The sequence below is a fragment of the Danio rerio genome, chromosome 3 (genome assembly GCF_049306965.1).
Source record: "Danio rerio strain Tuebingen ecotype United States chromosome 3, GRCz12tu, whole genome shotgun sequence".
Lineage (NCBI taxonomy): Eukaryota > Metazoa > Chordata > Actinopteri > Cypriniformes > Danionidae > Danio > Danio rerio.
Window position 1 is genome coordinate 48,614,874 of NC_133178.1, and position 24,879 is coordinate 48,639,752.

Genomic DNA, 24,879 nt, shown 5'->3' on the forward strand with positions numbered 1-24,879 from the left:
AAGTGCACGCGCTTATTACGGCAATCTTCCTTCTGCGTTCACACAGCGCAGCATTCCGGCAAATTGCCGGTTATGTTACAACTTCTCTTTCCGGAAAATAGCCAGAACTAATTTAACGGTATTTTCATAAAGGACCTGTTCACACATACAACCTTTCCGGAAAATTGCTGGCAATTTTCCGGAAAGGTCTGTATGTGTGAAAAGGGCTATTGACTCTGGACCGAAAGAAGCAGAATGCTTTCTCGTTCTCTTTGTCTCTGTTGTAACAGTTCTAGAAAACCCGACTCTCGAAAAATCGACTCTCTCAGAAGCTTTGTGAAAGGCTCTTAAGCGAAAAGGATGCTCAGCTTGACACGCGCTACGCTTTTATTTTAAATGACTTGCAAGTAGCGCCAGCTGTGCATGCTGACGCTACCAACTCATTGGCATTTCATTGGCTTATTTATATACTCTTTCTGATAATTGGATTCTGATGAAATCCCCATAGCGCAAGTTTCCACATAGCATTGAAGTTCCCCTCCCGAAAGATTTACATGAGAATGGCAGTACAGACATTTACACAAAGTTTTGCTCTGTTCAGGTTAGATGAGAGGCCTGGCGCAAGCAAGAAAACTTCAGACAAACTCTTTTCTTTTCTCAAAAATAACAACACAGCCCAACGCTAGCGCATTAGCAAAATATACTGTAATTACCAAAAAATGTCAGCAAGTTCCCGTATCTAAACCTAATCTAAACTCCACACTCATATAAAGCATATTACAGCCAAAAACATAGTCGTCAGCAGCAACAGATCCATAGGTGAACAAAAGTGCTTTGTCTGATATGACTAGCACAGCACTTTCCAGAGGGAGAAAAGAACAAACTCTGAGGAAAGCAGGGAGAATGTTTGGAGAGAACAATACCATGATAATGAAGGACACAGGGCCGATAAAACTCCAGATGAAGTAGTTATCCACCCTCAACCAGCACCTACACACAAAACACACACATTATACACACTTTAGCAGTGCATTTTACCATACACAGAACGATCCCTTCATCACATGCAGATACTTCTGTTGCTTTTTTATTTGGTAGCACATTATTGATCATCAAATACCTTTTAAAACTGGCAAACGGTCTTGAAATAGTATTAATAAGAACATGCGGATGCATATCTTTTGCCATACAAAAGCTAATAAAAGCAATAAAAGTCTAGTTGAAGGTTAAGCTCAGTTTTTAATCATTAGCACACTGAGTCAGCGTCTCATTTTCTGCACTGTAGTCAACATTCAAAAGTCTGCAGCTGTGCTATTTTCCCACACGCGCACACACATAAACACACACTCGCGTGCACACAAACACGCCCATCCACACACACACATATGCTCGTGCAGGCAGCAATCAGCGCAGTTAAAGGTGCAGTAAGCGATTCTGGTAACTTCCGCCGGCGATCAATTGGACTACGCCCACTCATTAAATCCCTTTCCCTATTAATTTGACTACGAGTTTATTAAATATTTAAGATAAAAGATCAATAAGCAATTATCACTTCCCATAAAACAATATATGTATTGTATTATGTATAAAATATAATAATTATTATTTTTTTTAATTTCTCATTTGAGTTAACCTTGATTCTTTATTGGTACGTTATGTATGCTTTGCTTAAAGAGATGTTAAATTGTTTACCTTTACAGTCATTCTTTTCCATGTATGTTTTTTACATTATTTACTATATTCTGTATGCTCTGTCAAATTATAACTTAACCAAAACTGGCCTTTGAGGAAATGTATTTTGCATACTAATGAGGCATTTTGCTGAAAGAGCTATCTTGGACAAGAAATCTACAGCAGAAACAATAAAAATAACGTGCGTCTCTCACTTCTGATTTCCTGTGTAACCAGTTATGAAACATATTGGGGCCTATGGAGGTCTCTAAGCATGTGCACTTTACTGGTCCAGTTCTTCTGTGTAGAAGAGAGAAACTAGAGACGGTAAAGAAAAGCTGACAAAGACAACCCGCCTTCTCCTTCTTCTGTATAAATAAACTGGGTCTTTAGTCCTAAGAAAACACTTGCAGAGCGCCCAGTGTGTTCTCTTGGATAGCATTGTATAACCAATTGGACACAGTTGTGCGACCCAGGGCCCTAATTGAATTATTAATTTGTTCTTAATAAATTACCAATATTTTTGGAAATTGATCTCCGCCCCCTCATTTTGGATTGAACTCGCATGGAATAGTAGAGCACTTGTTCCAATAATTAATTTTACCTATTTTTTTTTCTATATTCTCTAGACATAAAAATGGAAATTTAGTGACCCTTTACTGAGTGGTTTCAAACCTTCATGAGTTTTGTTTTTCTGTTGAACACAAAATAATTGTGTTGTACGCTGGAAACCAGTCACAACTGACTTCCATACACTACCTGACAAAAATCTTGTCATCAATCTCAATTGTAAGAGCAACAAATAATAACTTGACTTCTAGTTGATAATTTGGAAAAGTGGCAGAAAGTAGATTTTTAGCAAATGAATCATCTATTGAACTGCATTCATATTATCATAAATACTACAGAAGACCTACTGGACCTCATATGGACCCAAGATTCTCATAGAAATCAGGGGGCATGTGAGAGATCTGCAGAGTGGATGGCAACATCAACAGTCTAAGGTATCAAGATTGTAAACAAGTGGTGTTATTAAAATTAAAATATTTTTTTTGTGAGCTATTCCTTTAATGTGTACATATTTTATTGCATTCTATTTTATGGGAAAACTGTTTGGTTCATAAGCAACTTAAAAATATCTGTTTATTCATAAACTAATTTCGAGAGGATCACATGCTTATAATCAACACGGCTGGCTCCTTGTTAGCTCCGTAATCAGCCCTATTTGATGATTACGGAAGCATTATAAATAACCTGAGTTTTTTACTCCAGTTATCTTTGACTTGAAGATCCCCCCCTTTCCACCCCTACATCCTCCCACTTTTTTCTGATCGGGCGACACGGTGGCCCAGTGGCTAGCACTGTTGCCTCACAGCAAGAACACCGCCGGTCCAACCCATCAGGCCGGTTGGTGTTTCTGTGTGGAGTTTACATGTTCTCCCCGTGTTTGCGTGGGTTTTCCCCGGGTTCTCCGGTTTCCTTCCACTGTCCAAAAACATAAACCATAGCCAATCGACTAAAACAAATTATCACCCTTAATAACTAAGCTAACCTTAGTTTACACTTCTCACGGTGACAAGCAGGGGAGTTCTCGAGACGTACCTGACCTCGAATTCCCATCTCGCCCTTCTAACGGGAGGGAGCCCCGGGCTTGAGGATATTATGAGCTCAGGGCTCTCTCCCGGGACAGCATGCCAAATACGCTTTATTGATTATCAGCTAAGTGTGAATCCTTGAAAGAGAAGACATCTGTTGTATTTTGCACAAAAGAGAAAAGTTATCCATACATGAGCCTTCCATTCCATGGAATGGAAGGCTCAGTTAAATAAACTTTTTTTTTTTTTTTTGGTGATTTGTCCCCTGAAATCTGGTCCACATTCTTTTTTTTAATTTGCCCCAGAAACGTCTATGACTTTGCACGACTTATTTAATTATTTCATTGGTAGTAACACTTACACAACACAGGTGCAATAACATGCATTAATTCATAACTAATGTACTGACAATTCTGGGCTATGTGTGGAACTATGGCATTAGACAATACAATGTTCATAAGTACATGTGATGCAAACAGGTGTGGGAGTGGGAAAACACCTGCAAGTACATATTGTTATGCATTGCACTAACATAATTCCTGTCACAGATGTGCATCACAAATTCACTGGCTATAGGTGAATTGAACGTGAATGAGTGTGTATGGGTGTTTAACAGTACTGTATTGCTGCTGAAAGGGCATCTGCAGCATAAAACATATCCTGGAATAGTTGGCAGTTCATTCCGATGTGGTGGTCTCTAAAATAAAGACTAAGCCGAATATATGGTTCTATCTGACATTTTTGTCAAAATTTAGTTTTTGGCATATTCTTATTAAATGACAGCTTATGGCATTATGGGATGTTTTTTATAAGTTGTTTACATTTTAGGACTTTTTCCAAAAAAAAAACAAAAAAAACAAAACAAATGTTACACACATGCTGTTGGCTATGGAAGGCAAAAACTTTGACGCTTAATATCTTAAAATCATTCAGAATGCAGAAAGAACCTAATAATTCCATGGTGACAGTGTTTTAAGGGTAATGTCTTTATAAAATATAAAACCAGACATTAATTCTTAATTCTCAAATCTCAATCTCAATAAAGTTTAAGTCTTAAATCTCAATCGAAGCTTCAATCTTAAATTTCATGGACAAATGGCTCAGAATAATGATTAGAATATAAATTATATATAGAATTGTGCAACACGGGCTCATTCTGAAAACATAGTCCTGTTGTTGTTTCTGGAGACTGTAAATTTGGTAGCCAGAGGTACATATGGCTGAATTTAATTATTTAAGCAAACGCTACGTTCCTTTTCGTGCTTACCGGCTGACCGCTTACCTCCATGTGGAGGGCTTTCCCGCTGTAATCAGTTTATCCAGTTAGCTCTTCATGTACGTCGGCAAACTTGAGACGCAGAGAGGAGTTGACGACGACTGGGTTCGAGTCCGGGAAAGAGCAGTTCCAGAAATTAGGAAAGACAAAAAAAAAAGGAATCCAAAAAATAAAATAAACAAGTGAGTAACAGGGTGGGAATGTGGTAAAATCTGAAAAACGTGGTAAAAATAAGACGATGGCTTTTCTTTTTCTGGACGACTTTTGTTAATCATTGGTTGGGTTTAGGGAATTAAGTTGGTGGGCAGGTCAATCTGTGAAATTGGTTGGGTTTAGGGAAGGAGGAGGGTGAGTCAGTCGGGCACCCAGTAAATCATTCAGTCAGTCAGACAGACAGTCAGTCGACAGCGGGCTCTGGTGGGTTTATGCGAGAACAGCGCGGGTGCAAACGGCACTCGTGAGAGACATTTGAGGTACGAAAAAGCACACAGTGACCTCTCTTGGATTTGCGAAAATAAGAAAACTGCAAAAATACGTACCTCCCGGGACGTATTTCGAGGTCTCCAGAAACGTCCACGAGACTAAATTGTCAGAATGAGCCTGGATTGGAATTGTGGTAAGTTTACAATATCAGCAGCTAAAACCATGTCTATTTGAGTAATATAGGAAATTCTGTTGATTAAATATGTCAAATTATTTACCTAGACATATATTAAACAGCAATTAATTAGTTTTAACATATTTTAAGGTAACACATGGTTTAGTTTTTAATGAGAAACATATTAACTCAATTTTAATTGTGCATAAATAATGCCTAGTACTGCACTTGCATTGTAAAGTGCATCCCATTAGGGTTTAAAACGAACCATTATTTCTCAAGAGATTGTTCTCTGACTGGTTAGTTTTCACTATTGGTTAAAAATAGCATATTCTCTTGAGAAGTGCTCTTTTAAAGAGATTTATCAGGACAGGATCTGTCAGACTTATGCTTGGTAGTAAAAAAAAAAAAAAAGAGGGGAAAAATGCAACACCTTTAACTGCCTTCATTTATAATTCACATGATGACCTTGGTCAGGCCAGGATCACATGACAGGGAGCAATCTCTAACTGGACTGCAAACTACATAACACCAGTATAGGTTTCCTAGTGAAAGGCGATGCTGCGCTTTATGGAATTTAAACTCCCAGAGAGACGTTTAGCTGGAATCCATTTAAATGAAACAAATGATTTAAAGAGGGGTCACGTCCCCTGCTCTAAAAACCACTGGCCCTTGTATGGCCGAGTGCTAATAGACTGATTCACACGTACGCTTTCTTGGTCCCATAGCTGCGGTAGTCGATGGCTGCTGAGATGCCCACCACCAGGGCTGGAAAGCAGTAGCCACAAAGGTAGTAGTATTTCTTCCGGGAGTATTCGCTCTCAAAGACTTCCACCAGCATCAGGTACAGCTGGATCCCCTCCAGACACATCCAGGAGAACGCAGCCAGGAAGAAGAAATGCAGAAGGCCCGCAAAAATGGGGCATGCAATCTGTGGGAGGACAAAAACGGGGAAAGAAAAAGTAAATTTGAGGATTTTGACATGTTATTTACTCAAGCTGAGCGGTTTCTTTTTATCTCTGGAATTCAAAAGAAAATATTTTGAAGAATACTGGCAAGCAAACAACTTTGGCTCCCCTTGACGGTTGTTTTTAACTGTTTGGTTAAACAACATACTTCAAAATATTTGCTCTTGTGTTTTCAAGTACTGTACACTCTCATAAATAAAGGTACACAAACTGTCACTAGGGTGGTACCTTTTTAAAAGGCACAAATTTTTATATTAATACCTTAGTTAGTTTAAAACTTGATTAATCCCCTTGGGGCAATTCATTTCGACATGGTGGTGTTTCACATACAGTAAAACAAGAATGACACACTTAACATAATAAACATCAACACTTAACAAGTACAAAAAAAAAACAAAAAAAAAAAAACAAATAATAGTACATCAATTAACTACATTTGCATTACATAACCTAACTGCTTCAGGCACAAAAGTAAATTCATAACGATTTGTGGAATATCTTATTGTCCTCAGACGATGAACAAGGGGCATCCACTCAAAATGTTTATTTAAGTGATGTGTTCTGTCTCCTAATATTTTATTTGCCATCCTCAACACCTGTTGTTCATAATAGTATGCAAGACTTCGCAGAGGAACTCCCAAAATCTTTGAACACAAATTAACAATGCCTTGAAGAAGATTCTTGTTTTTTTATAGACAGTAAAGAAAACCAGCAAATAAAGTAAAAGGACAAAATACTTTCAATAAATGAATTGTAAAAGGTCTTAAGAATAACTTTCTCTACAATAAAAGAGTTGAGTTTCCGCAAGAAAAAAGTCTATGATGAGCCTCATTAACAATTGTATGTGTAATGTTAAGGGTACATATTAGTACCTAAACAGTACAAAAGTGTTCCTCTCAACACTTTTAGGTACTTATATATACATTTGAGATACCAGTATGGACCCTTTTAGTACAAATTTGTATTTTGAAAAGATGCCACCCCAGTGACAGCTTGCGTACATTTATTCCTGAGAGTGTACAAATAAACTCTGGGTGTTTTATTTTCTTTCTTTGTTTGGCGAGACATAACAGAAGATATTATGAAGACATTCTGGAAAACCAAAATGTTTTGGTTCCATTGACCTTCATTGCATAAACAAAAAGTACAATAGACGGCAATAGGAACCAAACAAGTTTGATCGGGGAGCATTCATCAAAATATTTTCCTTTTGGCAAAAGAAATTGGAATTCAGTTTTGGAATGACATGCAAGCCAGTTTAATGGTTCTATTTGTGTGATCAATCCTTGAAATCTGGTCAATTTTGCACTTTATTTTTTGTTTAGAACTACACTCAAAAATGTTTTGAGATTTTGTCATTTCAATTGTGTATTCTTGTTTTTTATTTTGTTTTTGTTTTTTACCCAGTCAACAACAAAAATTTTGTTAATTGGCTCACAACTAAGCTGAAAGTTGAATGAACTAGTTTAACTGTTGTTTCAGCTTTAAAAAAAAAAAAAAAAAAAAGGATTTTGGTATCCTAAAAGTCAATGTAAAATCTGTCATCAAGTGCAATTCATGTGCCATTATTACTCAAGGCTACTTATACTCAAGGAATCATTCCTAATGAAACGTTGCTTCATATATAGACAGAAATCATGCATTAATGAACTAATAAAGGGATAATTCACCCAAAAAAATAAGAGAAAATTAACTCCACGTTTACAAATCCTCTAGTGGATCCAAGCCTTTATGAGTTTGTTTATTCCCCTGAATAGGAAAGGATGTATATTTTAAGTAAGCTGAAAATCACTCACCTATGTAGGAAAATAAATACTACATGAGTATGTCTAGAACTCAATGGGTAAAGGTTTCCAACGTCTTTAGAAAAATCTTCTTTTAAACGTATAAAAGGTTTGAAATAAGTAAAGGGTGAGTGAATGATGACAGTATTTTCAGATTTGGGTGAACTACCCCTTTACTAAATCTTGCTATTGGTATCAGAAGACTATGTGTTGATTTACATTAACTATACTGCAGGCATGAATACTGTATACAGTTGAAGTCAGAATTGTTAGCCTCCCTTTGATTTTTTTTTTCTTTTTTAATGATCAAGGAAATTTACACAGTATGTTTGATAATATTTTTTCTTCTGGAAAAAAAAGTCTTATTTGTTTTATTTTGGCTAAAATAAAAGCAGTTTTACAATTTTTAAACACCATTTTAAGGTAAAAATTATAAGCCCCTTTAATCTTTTTTTTTTTCTCTCTCTCGATAGTCTACAGAACAAACCATCGTTATACAATAACTTGCCTAATTACCCTAACCTGCTTAGTTAATCTAACTAATTCAGGGGGGGGGGCTAATAATTCTGACATTAACTGTACATACTCGCTGTCATACACTTTGTTTTTATGTGCCATTGTGGATATATAAATAAATAGTTTAGTTGCAAAAACCTGTGCCATCTGAAATTTCCATTAAAATGAGCTTTATTTTTAGCCTCCTTTGTTTATGATGAGTTATTTTAATTTGAAGAGCATGAAATGAACTTAGTCGATGCTGTAAAAGTAATATTACTAAACCTACACACAGGGACCTAATAAAAATGCTCATTTTAAAAGAAAATTGCAGATGGCATTTAGAGGTTTCTGCATCTGAACACTTCAAATGTTTTCCAGCAAAAAAAAAAAAAAAAAAAAAAAAAAAAAAAAACTTTAAAGCAAATCACTTAGTATGAACGTCACATATTGTTATTAATATTTATGACTAAAGACATGATTGGCACAGATTGTGCACTGTGCCTGACAGGGAGTTTATTTCAGAGAAGTAAATATATTTAGCATATTAAGACACAGTTCACACGGATTATTAACATTCAAAAAGTGGAGATAACTTAATTTAATCTTAAATTTTATAGCATTTAATATTTATGTATTCGTGTGATTTTGAACTTGCAGGTGCATTTTGTGTCTCCAAGATGAACCTTTGATTATTTTATAAAATTAAATCCTTAAATAAAAGTGTTTTGAATAATACCACAAATTACATCCATATATTTCTAACATGAATATTTGAGTGTGTATTATTGAAATTTTGGGCTCTATTTTAATGATCTAGCAAAATATAAAGCACATTAAGGGCATGTCTGAATCCACTTTTGCTATTTTAAGGATGGAAAAATATGCTCTGCGCCAAGGCGCTTCTTGTGCTTATTCTCTTAATGAGTTATATGTGTGTTGTGAGAATAATGTGCATTCAACCAATCAGAGTCTCATCTCACATTCCCTTTAAGACTTTAAGTTACGTCACGAAATGGCACATTTGCAATTTACATGGAAAATTTAGTAAATGGAAAAACTGAACGCTTCACAAGCGAGAAAATCCTTAAACAGACCATCTGCAGCAGGATCACGAATCAGCCTTCTCTCTTTACTTTATTTTTCTCTTTCTCTTAATTTTTACTCTTTATTCCTTGTCTTTTTTTGAATAGGAAACAGTATTGTATGCACTCCACTGAAGACATCCATTAGTCTACATATTTCATTTTGTTCGTTAGGCGCAAATATTCGTTTCAAAACTATTTCTAAATTCAGTTCTAATTTCCAGCAAACAAATAAATGAACAATAATAACAAAGTGTGGTCAAAAAACGTTATATCCAAGTACATGTTCTATGTTCATATTCTAAACTCGACAAGTGGACAAATCTAAGCTTGTTTTTATTAAAACAAATATAAATATGCATATAATAAATACTACTACTACTACTACTACTACTACTACTACTAATAATAATAACATTATACAAAAGCAAACTTTGATGGAAAAAACTGAAAAAAAGCTCCCTGAGATGAGGCATGGAGGCAGTGATTTTTATATTTATGTACAAAGTAATATTTTTTGTAATATTTTAATAATTTTTCATTTGTAAAGATATTTGTGTACTGCTGTACATCCGTTGTGTATTAAGCAATGTGTAGGCATTTAAGGCTCTACGCTGGACTTTAGATCTGCTCTCAGATGGTCAATAGTGTAGTCTATTTTAGTTCCTCAAAATAACAATGCACTACTAAAGCACCTTAACATACCTCCAATCTAGACCGACATGAGTCCATGAGTCCACAAAGCGGCACAAATGGATTTATTGTTTGAACAATGTGGCACAAAACAGGAAAATTAGAAAACAGCAACACATGACGGCAAACATGTCTTGTGGCATAGATTGTGAATTGTCTGTATTGTCTGTCATTTCAGCTATTAAAACAATACATTTTGTTTCTGTCCCGATGTTCTGGTCATCTCTATTACATGCATAACAAATTTTAAATCGCTGATAATGACGCTACCGCTATGCTACTGAGAAATTTAGTTATAGCAGAATAGCACGGTTTTATTAAATGGCCTTAGCAGAAAGCATTGTGCATATCAAAATCAGGCAAAGCAACAGATTTATATTATTTCACATATTTAAATGTGATCTTTAACATTTTCATAAGTAACTGTTATTTATGTACACATTTTTTTCTCAGTCATATGAATTACTGTTACTTTTATTTTGTAGTTAAATTACGTAATGCCGTTACATGTAACTAGTTACTCCCCAACACAGGCCCTCAAACTGTCACACCAAGAAAAAAAAATGTTTGGATTGCATTTCCTAACTCTGGTAAAAGTACCAGAGTTAATACATATGGTATGAAAAAAATAAATGAATAAAAATAAATAAATATATACCAGGGCAGAGCTGAGCGCCAGCAAGGGGAAGCTTGAGCCCCAGATCCTTCTTCCTTGCACTTCTTCTACAAGTGATGTCACGGGGGGTTTGGGTTAGGGGTGGGGTGGGTGTACGCATTAAAACAGCTTATAGGGGGAGACAGCTCAAGCTCCAGTGAGAGGGAGTTAAGTGCTAAGTGGCTCTGCAGCAAGCAGTGTCTTGATAAATTTGAAAAATCCTTTAAGCTCTGAAAAGTCATGTGAAACAAAAACTAATTGTAATACAACACAATAAAACCATGACCCATGTGCTTATGCTCACTAAGCAAGCTCATACACAACACACACAAAAAATAAAATGAATTAGGAGCCATGTGGACATTCCACAAAATCTAAATCAAGTAATTTTAGCACCTCAAAGTCATATTTATGCACATAAAATATATTTTCCCAACAACAAAATTGTGCCTAGAGAAAATGGCAAATGGCTAGAAATGTGTGTGTGCATATATATATATATATATATATATATATATATATATATATATATATATATATATATATATATATATATATATATATATATATATATATAATTATTATTATTATTTTTTTGATTAGTACTAATCATCTTTATTCTTTGAAGCACGGCTTACTTTCAGGTTTTCTTTTACCACGTTTTCTTGGTTTCTTTTTTTTAAATAATTAATTTTTAAATTAATTATTTTAATTAATTATTTATTTATTTATTATTAATTATTTTAATCTTTAATTAATTTTTTAACAATAAAACCAAAATCAAGTGTAGTAGTGCAACATGATTATGTTTGTTAAACCAACAATGCTGTGTGTAAACCATTATTAAAAATAGTCATTCTTTTAATTGCTTTAAATCAGTCAACATATGGTCACCTATTTGGTAAAGCAGACAGTTAAAGAGTTACAATGTTGTTATTTTCACATTGATCATTTCACAATGATTTGTTTTTTAACTATTATTAATAATTTAACTTTTATGACCCTTACTTCATGTGTCTAACAATTATAGAATGTGTTTAAGCGTTTAAATCAACTCAAATTAATTTATCCATGGCAACTAGGCACTTAAACAACTATACTTGGCTGTTAAGATTTATAATGATTCCTAACACTTTGCGTTCTGCCCCTACACAGCTACAAAGCAGAAGATAATGTCGTGGTTCTGTTATGTAAGTCATGTCTCTGTTGTCTAAGTTTAATGGGGTATGCGAGGCCTACCGTAACTTGTGGGGCACGACACACCTTGCATAGTCTCCATATTAACATGATTAATTGTGTATATCCAAGACAACGAGATGGAGAGAAGTTAGGAAGTGAAGGACATAAAAATTCGAAAGGAAATGTAGTCATTTCGAGAGGGAGGGAAGGTTATGGTGTTTAATTAAAGTTTATGAGGACAACAGCTTTTTTGCAAATTAATGAAGTGTGCTGATACATTGTTTATTCCAAGAAATCCTACAGTATATACACTCACCGCCCACTTTATTAGGTACACCTTAATGGTACTGGGTTGAACCCCCCTTTGCCTTCCGCACTGCCTTAACTGCAAAGATTCAACATCGTACTAAAAAAATTCCTCAGAGATTTTGGTCCATATTGACATGATAGCATCACGCAGTTGCTGCAGATTTGTTGGTTAAATATCCATAATGTAAATCTCCCATTCCATCACATCCCAAAAGTGCTCTATTGCAGGGGTGTCAAACGCAGGGGTGTTTAACATGATGCTCAGTTGGCTCAAATGGGCCCAAAGTGTGCCAAGAAAATATCCACTACACTTTTACACCACTACCACCAGCCTGAACCAATGATGGGGCCATGCTTTCATGTTGTTGTCATCAAATTCTGACCCTACCATTCGAAAGTCGCAGCAAAAATCAAGACTCATCAGACCAAGCACTGTTTTTCCAATCTTATTGAATCTTATAATGCAATCTTATACATCTGTAGGTGTATCTGCCTCAAGGTTGGACCTGTTGTGCATTCAGAGATGCTCTTCTGCATAACTTGGTTGTAATAAGTCGTTATTTGAGTTATTTTTGCCTTTTAGCTTGAACTAGTCTGGCCATTCACCTATGACCTCTGGCATTAACAAGGCCTTTGTGCCCACAGAACTGCCGCTTTTTTTTTTCAGACCATTCTCTGTAAACCCTAGAGATGGTTGTGCGAGATATCCCAGTAAATCAGCAGTTTCTGAAATACTCAGACCAGCCTGTTTGGCACCAACAACCATGCCACGTTCAAAGTCACTTAAAATCACATTTCTTCCTGATTCTGATGCTCGGTTTAACCTTCATCAAATCGTCTTGACCATGTCTACATGCCTAAATGCATTGAGTTGCTGCCATGTGATTGGCTGATCAGAAATTTGCGTTAATGAGACAGATGTACCTAATAAAGTGGCCGGTGAGTGTACATATAATCATAAGAATACATTTTGATTTAATGGCGACTTTAACTGACTCTTTCCCATGACCGTTACAGACACAGACACATTTGTACATTTATCGCTCATTTAAGAGCCTCAAACTCTTATTTTCCAAAAACACAACAAAAATCGATGTCTTAAACCCTGCAAACGTTCTCCAGCTACAATTACAGCTCATTTAAACCACCATTTAATGTCATTTTGTTTCCTGATGCACTCTGAACTTCGTAAGACACATTAAATCAGCCAATCAAATGAAACCTCTGCTTTTTAAGAAGAAACTGATCCAAGGACATCCCAATTTGATCGTGAAACCGATCTGTCACAATGTCCTAATCTTCCAGCAGACTCTAATTTTCATTTCTGAAGAGAATTGTGTGATTTATTGATTGTGCACGTAATCAGCCGCTCTTGAAGCTGAAAACATCGAAGCGCTACGCTGAAGTGCGATTTTCAATCTGAGCTGAGCAGCATTAATTTGTTGACAGTGGTTGTTCTGCTCTGCTGAAGTGTTGTTTCACCGGGGTTTTCATTTTTGGTTGGTTGACTAAAACACAAACCCCATCAACACCAGCTGTCATCAGATATACTTCCAGGGTCATTGTTAAACTTCATTCAATGCTCAAAGCAACACACTGACTGCTTTTTTAATTGGACAAGCCCCCCCTCAAAAAAAGAAAGGACCTCATCTCTGACATGACACTTTGGTAGAGCCGTAGCGCAGAACACGCTGGCGTCAAACTGTAACCTTAAACCTCATCAAAATAATGTTGCTTGGTTCAAAGGGAAAAAAAAAAAAACACCCTGAAGAAATCAACGCATGCAGCAGCAGCTGGTTAAATGCGCAGAAAATGCATAATCAACATATAATACATCATTTTCCGTGAGAATCTGGAGTATGTAAGCAGTGCAGAGTGAAAGCACAGTTGCATAATATTGCCTGGAGGCATTTTTCAGAAAGTCAGACTGTGTTTCTGTGGTATCATGTGCACACACACATACGAGGCTAAAGCTTCTAAAATGAATCTTTTGTTTGTGCAAATGTTGAAAAGTTTCATTTGCTTGTTCGATTTTAGGGTCAGTTATAAACTGTGAGCTCCTTTGTGATTGTTACAGTAGTATCTTTTAGCATTAGCTCCTTTTACAAATACAGACTTATCCGGAAAATTACCGGCAATTTCACTTGTAAACAGGCCTTTTTAAAAAAAAAATACCAGTAAATTTGTTGCTACAATTTTACAAAACAAGAATTTGCATTAATTTGGTTAATAATTCTAACTTCAACTTTATGTTTACAACAAAGTTGTTTACAATACTTATCCATTTACAGAATTTGTAATGTAGTCAAATGTGTAAACATTTAGCCATGGTTAGCGCTTCTGTCTCCGCATGTCTCTGGGACAAAAGCAGCTACATGAATGCTAAAGCTTTAAATAAAAGTAAAACTATCAACAAATGCCCAATCCCTTCTATGTTTACACATAAAGGAGCAGATGTTTACAGCTCATTTCTGGTTAATGATGTCAGAATTTGCTGGTATTTTGGAATGGATGTTTGAAAAAATTCCACAAAGTCAATGCCTATGTGAACTTGCCTGGGAATTTTCTGAATATTTACTATTTATACCGTATTAATTGTAGTGTGGATTGAGTGTGAGATGGGACTCACATATCAGGAATGTATGTGTTTAGTGTTGGCAGCTCTTTGTAGTTATTTTTTGCTTGGCCATCTGTTTCTAAAGCATTTCCTGTTTTTATTACTGCAGACTAGTTCAGTAAAAAGAAAGAAAGAAGTAATGGCCACATGTGTTTAGCATTTTTCCTTATCACAAACACAACAGTAATCTGGTAGTTTTTGCGTGGCTTTGGCTTTTTCGGGATTAAATATTGTGATATCCCATTGCAACAGAGAAATACTGGCGAATGTCTCTAGATTGATGGAATTTCATGTAATTTAGCCTTAAACTATAAAAAATGTAGCAAAATTACCAGTTTGTCATCACTTTAGACATCACACTAGAGAATCATTCAAACACTAGCTCTAATATGACATTGTTGAATTAGTAATGACTTCTGCTGTTCTGATGTCAGCTGCAGATGTGAAGGAGTGGTGGAAGAAAGTAGTTCCTCATATAAAATGATTTTTAGACTCTTGTTTTTTTTTTTTTATATATGATTATGCCGTCAACTGTTGTGTAAACGCAATATCACACTCGTAAGCCTGCGGCCTCACACCAATGACCGCTTCCCATCAGTGCCTATATACGATATAGCCACATCACAGTGCTACTTGTGTGATATTAAATATATTGTTCTAATAAAGTGGCCGGTTAGTGTATACATTTTCCTTATAAATTAGGAAGTTAAATTACTGTTTTCCAGGAAATTGTAAACACACTGCATTTTAATTGTATAGCATAATTGCTCTGCTGTTTAGTGTTTGTGACTGGTTTATTGTGACTGGTCTTTCCAGTAATTATAGTGATTCCAGTAATTACACTTAGTATCGCAAAATATAGAAACATAAAACGTGGCTATGTTGATTTCTTTTATTTCAAAATCGTTCAGCCCTAGTAGGTATCATTATTTTTTTTTTTTTTCATTGATTAATTTTCTTTTTGGCTTAGTCCCTTTATTAATCTGGGGTCACCACAGCAGAATGAACCACCAACTTATCTAGCATATGCTTTACACAGCGGGTGCCCTTCTAACTGCAACCCACTACTGGGAAGACATCCATCCTCATTCATTCACACGCACTACGGAAAATTTAGCTTATGACATTCACCTATAGTGCATGACTGTGGGGCAAAGCAGCGCACCCGGAGAAAACCCACACAAACGCGGAAAGAATATGCAAACTCCTCACAGAAATGCCAACTGACCAAGCTGAGGCTTGAACCAGTGACTGTCTTGCTGTGAGGCTATCATGCTACTCATTGCGCCTCTGTGACACCTATTAATTTTTTAATATATCGTTTTAGTAGAAAACTCCCTCTTGTTAATGGTATAAGGACCACGTCCAATATACTGTATGTGTTTGTTATTTAAGTTTATCTCTTTTTAACAACTTTTCTCCATGTCTTTCATTCAGTTTTAACCTCCTGCCCTCCATCTGATTTTTGCGAGCCTGCAAAATCACAGGGTTGCAATCAGATATTGTTTCAATCACACCAAAACCTGTCAAGTGTAAACACAACACAAAATATAATGGAGTTATGCTGTGCAGTGTTAAGAAACTACTTTGAATTGTAATAGTCCGCTGCATCCTTTGCAACCAAGCCCTGAGAGCCAGCACTCATCCGCCAGACAGCTAAATGTAGCATGCAAATGTATGCAAATTACCAGCACTTAATGCAGTTTACATTTAAATCCTTTGGTTAATCGGATGCTAAAACAATACAGACTATCACCGGGTGAAGTTCATTATCGCCGCATTACAGATTTAGCCTGCTTACGTGGTACTGCGTCTTGTCGATGCCGATGAGGAAAAGGAGCTCGGCGATGAATAGGTTGATGCAAAGGTTCTTGTGGATCGTGTTCCGGTCAGTCTGGAGGCCCCGCAAGAAGCAGAAGGTGGATATGCAGATTGCAAGACACACCAGCGAGATGACGATCCCAACCCATGTGATTACAAAAAGGATCAACTCGTGCATCCTGCCTGGATACTGAGAGACAAAAAATAAAATATAAAAGCAAACAATGTAAATATATACATTAGTGTGAAACAGTATTTGCCCCCCTTACTGATATCTTTTTTATGTTTGTCACACTAATGTTTCAGATCAACAATCAAATGTAATGTTAGTCAGAGATAACACAAGTAAACGGATCATGACGTTTTTTTTTTTTTTTTTTTTTGCTATTATTTTGATATTAAAGAAAAACTAAATTTGAATATTTGGTGAGGTTAAGCTTAGCACCAAAAACTGCAATCAAGTGTTTTCCATAACTTGCAATGGGTCTGTTAAAGTGCTGAGGAATTTTGGCCAATTCATCATGCCACATTGGAGGGTTTTCGAGCATGAACTGCCTTTTTAAGGTTATGCCACAGCATCTCAATTGGATACAGTTCTGGCCTCTGACTAGGCCACTCCAAATTCTTTCTTTAGCCTTTCAGAAATGTACTTTCTGGTGTGCTATCTATCTATCTATCTATCTATCTATCTATCTATCTATCTATCTATCTATCTATCTATCTATCTATCTATCTATCTATCTATCTATCTATCTATCTATCTATCTATCTATCTATCTATCTATCATCTATCTATCTATCTATCTATCTATCTATCTATCTATCTATCTATCTATCTATCTATCTATCTATCTATCTATCTATCTATCTATCTATCTATCTATCTATCTATCATCTGTCTGTCTGTCTGTCTGTCTGTCTGTCTGTCTGTCTATCAAACTATCTTTCATCATTATGCATTTTTATACATTTCCATCAGACCATTTTTTTCTACAATTAGTACATTTCTTCCAGGTTAATCTTGACTTTTCTAATGAAGGTCTAAAAGGAGGTTGTCCTTTGTTCACCTTTTCTATGTTTTTTTTCTCTGTTTTGTGCTAAGCAGCGCTGTCTTTTCCTTTCTGTATCACAATGTCACCAAATTACAGTACAAACAGGAAAAATAGTAATAATAATTGGCATCGTTTACACTGGAACACCTCTCCAGAGTTCACTTTAGTATTGACAACACGACTAAGTAATTTGACTGTCTAATCCATACACAATGACACAGGGACTCTAATTCTGATTATACTGACTTGTTCATTGATACAGAAATTTAGTTTTGAAAGTATTTTGAGCAAGAGACTGGCTTTTACAGGTAATTGATTGTGTTCTGCTATTTGTACACATTGTTTTGAGAAATGAACTTACTGTTTTTGCAAATTTCAATTTTGATCTGAAATATGTAACAAAGCAACTGAGAAAAACTGTTATCACTGTACATCTGTATTCAATAAGTTGCAATGCCTTATCGAAACTTGACAGGTCACGACAATAAACCTCAGTTTATTTTGAATTTGAGCAAGATAGATAGATAGATAGATAGAGAGAGAGAGAGAGAGAGAGAGAGGGAGAGAGAAAGAGAGAGAGAGAGAGAGAGAGAGAGAGAGAGAGAGAGAGAGAGAGAGAGAGGAGAGACATGAAGAAAGAGATGGAAATATTATAAACGGATAGGCAGCCTGAGGCAGAGTGACTTATGAAAATCCAGTAAATGTCAAGCTGAAATTGCTGTGTGTTTGTTTGTGTATTTTACTCATATGCGTATAGATGTGTATGTGTGTGTGTCTGTGTGTGTGTGTGTGTGTGTGTGTGTGTGTGTGTGTGTGTGTGTGTGTTTGCCTGTATGTAAGTGGGTAAAGTTGTTTAGGTGTATTGCAAGTTATATTCAGGTTTGTTTGTGAGCTGGTGATGGATGTGAAGAGAGCTGAGCTTACGTCTGGCTCGTGGTGCACCATCAGCACTGCAAAGTTGGTTAGATGGCTACAAGAGCAGGTTGTGTGTGTGCTGTTGGTTTCGATCAGCCGGCAGCCCTGAGATGACCACTGGCCCGTCATCGAACGCTCAGAGTAGTTCCAGAATGAACAGTTGGGGCTGAAATGATTCTCCAGCTGCGAAGAGAAAACAAGAGATGTGTTATTTTAGTTTAACTCAAATATTTTTTTTGTTGTTGAATATTTATTTTTTATCTTCTCTGAAACATATCACTTAAACTGCAAAACTACATAGCACATCTCCAAATACATAGCTCCATGAGCTATTTCTTAGCCTTGAACTGCAAAAAAAAAAAAACACTTTTTTTTTTCATAACACTACGCACAATTTTCTACCTAAAACACACAAAAAAAAAAAAAAAAAAAAAAAAATCCAACAGGAAGCTACTTTTCTTTTCCAAACACACCAATTCAAAATTCAAAATACACTTATTCAGTAGGTCTCTCACACACATTGCTCAAATGTGCAAACACTAATTTCTTTACTGATCACTTACAAATCACTGCTTTAGTATAATACAGGCCTATAAATGGGTCAAAGGTGGCTAGACACCAGGCTGCTTTGCTTCAAAACTAGCTTGCCACCCATCCACTATTCGTAGGTTTGCATCTAGCCCCATATTCATCTTTGCTAAATTCTAAATTCCTCCAGAAAAGAATAAGGGAATTCTTCTCATTCTGGCACTGGAGAGTGTTTGATGGTGAATCTGAGACCTGCATGATGATTCACCCACCACTCATGTTTTGTGGTATGATAAAATAAAATAAAAGAAAATGAAATAAAATAAAATAAAATAAAATAAAATAAAATAAAATAAAATAAAATAAAATAAAATAAAATAAAATAAAATAAAATAAAATAAAACGTAATTAGCTAACATGTTGGACACATTTTGTTGTATGGCAAAATAAAATATATTTTATTTTAATTTAATATAATTTAATAAAGTAAAATAAAATTAAGTAAACAAATACATAAACAAAAAATAAATAAACAAACAAATAAATAAATAAATAAATAAACAAACAAACATATAAATTAATTAATAATAAATAAATAAAACTATATAAATAATAATAATAATAATAATAATAATAATAATAATAATAATAATAATAATAATAATAATAATATTAAATTAAATTAGTTGATATGTTGGACATAATAATTTAAATAAAATAAAATGAAATGAAAATGAAATAAAAAGTTTTAAATTAAATGAAATTAAATGAAATTAAATGAAATTAAATGAAATTAAATTAAATTAAATTAAATTAAATTAAATTAAATTAAATTAAATTAAATTAAATACTATGTCTTATTGGCAACTAAGTATAATAATAAAAACAAAATGTATTTTGTATATAGTTAACATTTATTTTAAGTACTTTAGATATGTGTTTATTTATTTGTTTACTTTTTAGTTAAGCAAAATATCCCAGCAGCAAAAAGACTGGAAAATCTTCAATAATTGTCTTTCAGTAATGATGTTTTCTGTTTAGGAATCATGTGCAAGCCCGTAGTGTCTCTCTTACAAATTGATTTTCACCGCCTGAAATAGCATTTTCTGCCCTGCAAAGGAAGCGCAATTACACCAAATTATAAACAATAAATCTCTCATTGATTCTTGAGCACTGAGACATGTTACAGAACTGACAAAAGGATTTGTGTTTGAATTTATCTATTCAACATGTTTAAAAGATTTATGTTTAAGGGACAGGAGCAATTTCCTGCTGCTTTCACGTTAGGCACTGATGTGTGTTGTTCTATTACAGCAAACAGTTTGTGTAAATATCAAAGATGTGACACACACACAGCATATATAATCATTTAATAGTTTGTTGTGATTGTTATTTAATCAATAAACATACACAATTTCTCAAACTAACGGCGAAGAGGTTATTGAACACAAATAAAACTGTGTGGATTTTAATGAATGTACATTTTAAAAATGTAGACAGAAACATCTGATGGTGTTTTCAAAGGAAGTGGAAGCTAATAAAATGACATTTAAAATCTCTGAAAACCTGTTTTAATCACTCATATTAAAATTAAGTAAAAAAAAAGTATTGGTTTTCATTTAGGATGTCTCTGTACATTGGTGCATACTCTTGAGGTCTTGAGGTCTTTCTGTAAGGTTCTCCTCTCTCCACAGAAGAACGCTGGAGTTCAGACAGAGTGACCATCAGGTTATTGAACACCCCCCTGACTAAGACCCATCTCCCCTGATCACTCAGCTTAAATGGCCAGCCAGCGCCTGGAAGAGTCCTGGTGGTTCCAAACATCTTCCACTCTACAGACAATTCCTTTGTCTTCATGATTGCTTTGTGCTTTGACATGCACGGTCAACCCTGGGACGTTATATAGACAGGTGTATGCCCCAAGATTTTGTTATGTGAATATAGATAGATGACGATGAAAAGCCACAAAATTTTGTTTAAATAAGATGAAGAGAGACATTTAAAAAAAAAAAAAAAAAATATATATATATATATATATATATATATATATATATATATATATATATATATATATATATATATATATATATATATATATATATATATATATATATATGATGAAATGTTAATGGGTATCTTATATACATTAAGTTCAAATTAGGAGAGAGGTTATTATACTTAAAAGAAACTGTGGTTTTTAATGACTGTATAGTCGATAAATATCGATACATATAAATCTTAAAATGTTAATAAAAACGATTAAAGCAGTGAAACCTAAAAAAACGGTTGAGTTTTAAATCCTCTGACAACAGTTTTAATCACTTCTACAACAATTATGCAGACACTTATTCAGTAATTGGACTCTTTTTTTTTCATTTTAATAAGTGCAGGTAATAATAGGTATGTTATGTAATTTCTACTTAAATACTCTGTTTATGGCATGCTGAATGATGATGGAACATTATTTTACCCATTGCTTGCATTTTATGCAAGTTATTTAGAACAGACTTTCGTGGCTTTGGTAAGTTTAGGGTAAATAATTAAGTTGGTAAGTTAATAGATTGAAAAGTAGAATATAGGTCAGTTTTGAATCCTATAGTTCATGAAAAAAATAAATGGGTTCGCTGGTTATAGTTTAAGTGTGTACAATGTTTTTAAGGGAACACTCAAACAAATTTGTTTGCTGCTTTAACAAACTATTTGTTTTTTATTTATTTATTTTTTTTTAATGAGCTGAAATAACACAATTCTTGAAATGTTTTTGGGTCAACTTGATTGTTTTATATTCAATTCACTTACATTTGTTGACAAGTTAACTTGAGTTGGGACAACATTAATGTGTTGTATGGAACCATGCATTTTGTTACATGTGTATGCTTACTAAAGCCGCGGTCACACTGGACTTTTCACCCCATAAACTTCCATTAATTTGCATGTGAATGCAGCAGACCGAAAATTCAAGCTGGTGTGACAAGTTTCGCAGTTTGCTGCATTGCACAGTTCAAGTTTGGTGAACACTAACCTGGAAATAATATCTTGTGGCTTGAGACCAGTGACTGCGACATTAGAAAGCATTTAAATGATCAAACGTACATACTGTAAAGTATGTACACCAAAATGGTAAAATGTTTTTACAATTTGTTTTGATTTCTTTCTGATTTACAGCTGAATTTTCCGCATCATCACTACAGTCATTACTTCAGCATCAGTCGTTAGTGTCCAATCAGTCCAATATAATTTAAAGAGTTCATATACAAAAACTACGGTGACCAAGAAAATTTAACGTGCTGTATTTTATGAAAACACATGCAATTACAAAAAAAAAAAGCCAGCAAACTCCTAATGATAACTCCTGTACAGCCGTGTCCCTCCCTTTTACAGTGTCTGCTATAATGTTTTTGTTGTTTTTGTGTGTTTACATAGATGAATATGGCCACTGTGTATATGCGCAGTACAATTACGAGCTTATTGCCACATAACATCGCTATGATAACATGTTATATGCCTTTAGTGATTTCCTGAAGAGAAATACCAAAAAATAACACAACTGGAATAACTACAGCAGTCGCGATTGTCTGATCTCATATGAAGCAAGAGATCTCAGTGATGTGTACAGGTGCTGTCCCATTTCTTAGGGGTAGATTTTGAAGCCCTTCCCCTTCACACTCTGTTTCAAGGGGTACAAAAATAGAATTGGGATTGGGCCTAAGAGTCACTGTGATAGACATTAGGGAAGCATACAGTAACACGCACATTACACTCATACATAATATTTAATAATATATCAGTCAGTCAGTCATCACTCAGTCAATAAATTAATCCAAAGATTTAGCTCAGTAAATTACTTATTAGCTATTTATTAAAAGGTATAATCTAATAAACAGGTAATATCTTAACAACACGCTGGTAATAAGCCAGTAGTAACAGGTGTGAATTGTTATTTAAGCTAAAATGTTAGAATTATTATTATGGCAAAATAGTTGAATAGTTTTCTTGTTTGTTTTACTCACCTGTAAATGCCTAAGTGTGAACACCACAGGCTCGGTCAGAAACACTCGACTGGATTCCTTATTGATAGACGCAGCGATGACGTGTGAATTCACCGCCAAGCCCCGCCCACCAATCCCCGCCTCCATCTCCATCTTCACCGTGGCGTTTTCAGTGGAAAGAAAGGAGCCCAGGTTCTTATAGAGAACGAAGACCACTTTCACCTGGCCTGCGTGGAGAAATGCAACAGTTATTTAGTGGCAGAAGGATATGAATAACAACTAAGGAAAAAGGAGTGAGTTTAGTGAAGGTTAAAACAAATTGGCCAGGAAGTGGGGTTGAAGTGAGCGACAGTGGGATGAAGGCATTTTAATATGAAGGGCAAGCGAACATTCATCCCTTCAGTGCTCGCTCGCTCCTTCAGTATGAATTTTTCATGTGCGTTTGTTTCAATCATACTAATCTCAATCCCCCGCCTCATCCGAAACACGGCGACGAGCTTCAAAAAGACATGGGAGATTTTAGGAGATGATGGAGGGATAAGATGTAGGAGAGAAAAGTGCGCTGAGATTGCCCTGAAAATGATAGTAATCTAGTCGCCTCTTGGGCTGTTCGATTAAGAGCGCCGTTAAGAAACCATCAGGGAAGAAATGATCTCAGCGCTTTTTGTTAATCAGATTAGGTTTATCATAATCAACTGATAACTTTGTCTTGGCTGTGGTGGGACTGCAGTGTATCAAAGTAATCAAATGACAAATTTACATCAAATCATGATCAAATTCAATACAATAATACAAAAAATAACGCACCGTTACGACTGTACTGCTTGAAGGTGGAGGCTGAAAGCTGAATGCTGCTGTCGCTGGGGCCGCTTTGAGGAAATGACAAATCCTGAGAATCCGTCTCTGTGTTCAGCACTCGCACCTCCAAATCTGAACACAAACATTGAGAAACTGAAGATAAAAGCACTGCAAAAATACTTCAAAGATTACAATACAGCTATCGATTTGGATTTTTTAGATCAATTTTGTATTGATCTTACATGGAAATGAAATCTTCAGTGGATCTTCAAACCTTCTTTACAATAAACTAGATATGCGACCAGGCCTAGCCCAAACCAATTTGGCGCCCTAGGCAGGATTTCCTAGGCAGGACCAGGTGGCGCCTGGTCAAATCTCAGTAAATTCCACTGCTAGTGTAAATGTACTCATAGGAAACTTAATAGCTTTTTGATCGACTACTACAAGCTGGGAAAACGTCAAAAAATTATCTATTAGGTCATATTATCTTATAAGTCATAATATCAACTAGTTTTAAGAATAGTGAAAGTTACACTCCACCCTTCCCCATTTCTGGCGCCCCCCTAGATGTACAGCACCCGTAGCATTTGCCTATACTGCCTATGCAACGGTTGCTCATTTACTTGTTTATTTTATTTTTTGCCTTTTGTTGTTGCTTTACCATCTTTCTGGAACAGTTCTTTGTCGGACTCTAACCCCGTCGTCGCAGGTCAACTCCTCTCTGTGTCTCAAGTCCATATGGTGAGCTACTGAGCAAAATGGTAACAGCGGAAAAGCTGTCCACATGGAGGTAAGCGGTAATCCGGTAGCGTGAAAATAAACAGAAGCTGCCGGCGGCATCATAACGCCCTGTAGCCTTCGTTTTAAAGACA

General features: G+C 35.3%; 1 protein-coding gene across 4 annotated transcripts in view; it reads right to left on the bottom strand.

Annotated features, from left to right (window-relative positions):
* The window catches only part of adgrl1a (adhesion G protein-coupled receptor L1a), a 377,800-nt gene that overhangs the window by 38,245 nt on the left and 314,676 nt on the right, over nt 1-24,879 (bottom strand). For all 4 annotated transcript variants that reach the window (XM_068219411.2, XM_068219413.2, XM_021474721.3 and 1 more), the window contains 6 exons: nt 24,017-24,139; nt 23,231-23,436; nt 18,702-18,875; nt 16,706-16,915; nt 5,830-6,050; nt 903-969 (listed from right to left, as the gene is read on the bottom strand). In XM_068219411.2, the coding sequence (XP_068075512.1) occupies nt 903-969; nt 5,830-6,050; nt 16,706-16,915; nt 18,702-18,875; nt 23,231-23,436; nt 24,017-24,139 (1,001 nt within the window). The remainder of the gene's footprint in view (nt 1-902; nt 970-5,829; nt 6,051-16,705; nt 16,916-18,701; nt 18,876-23,230; nt 23,437-24,016; nt 24,140-24,879) is intronic.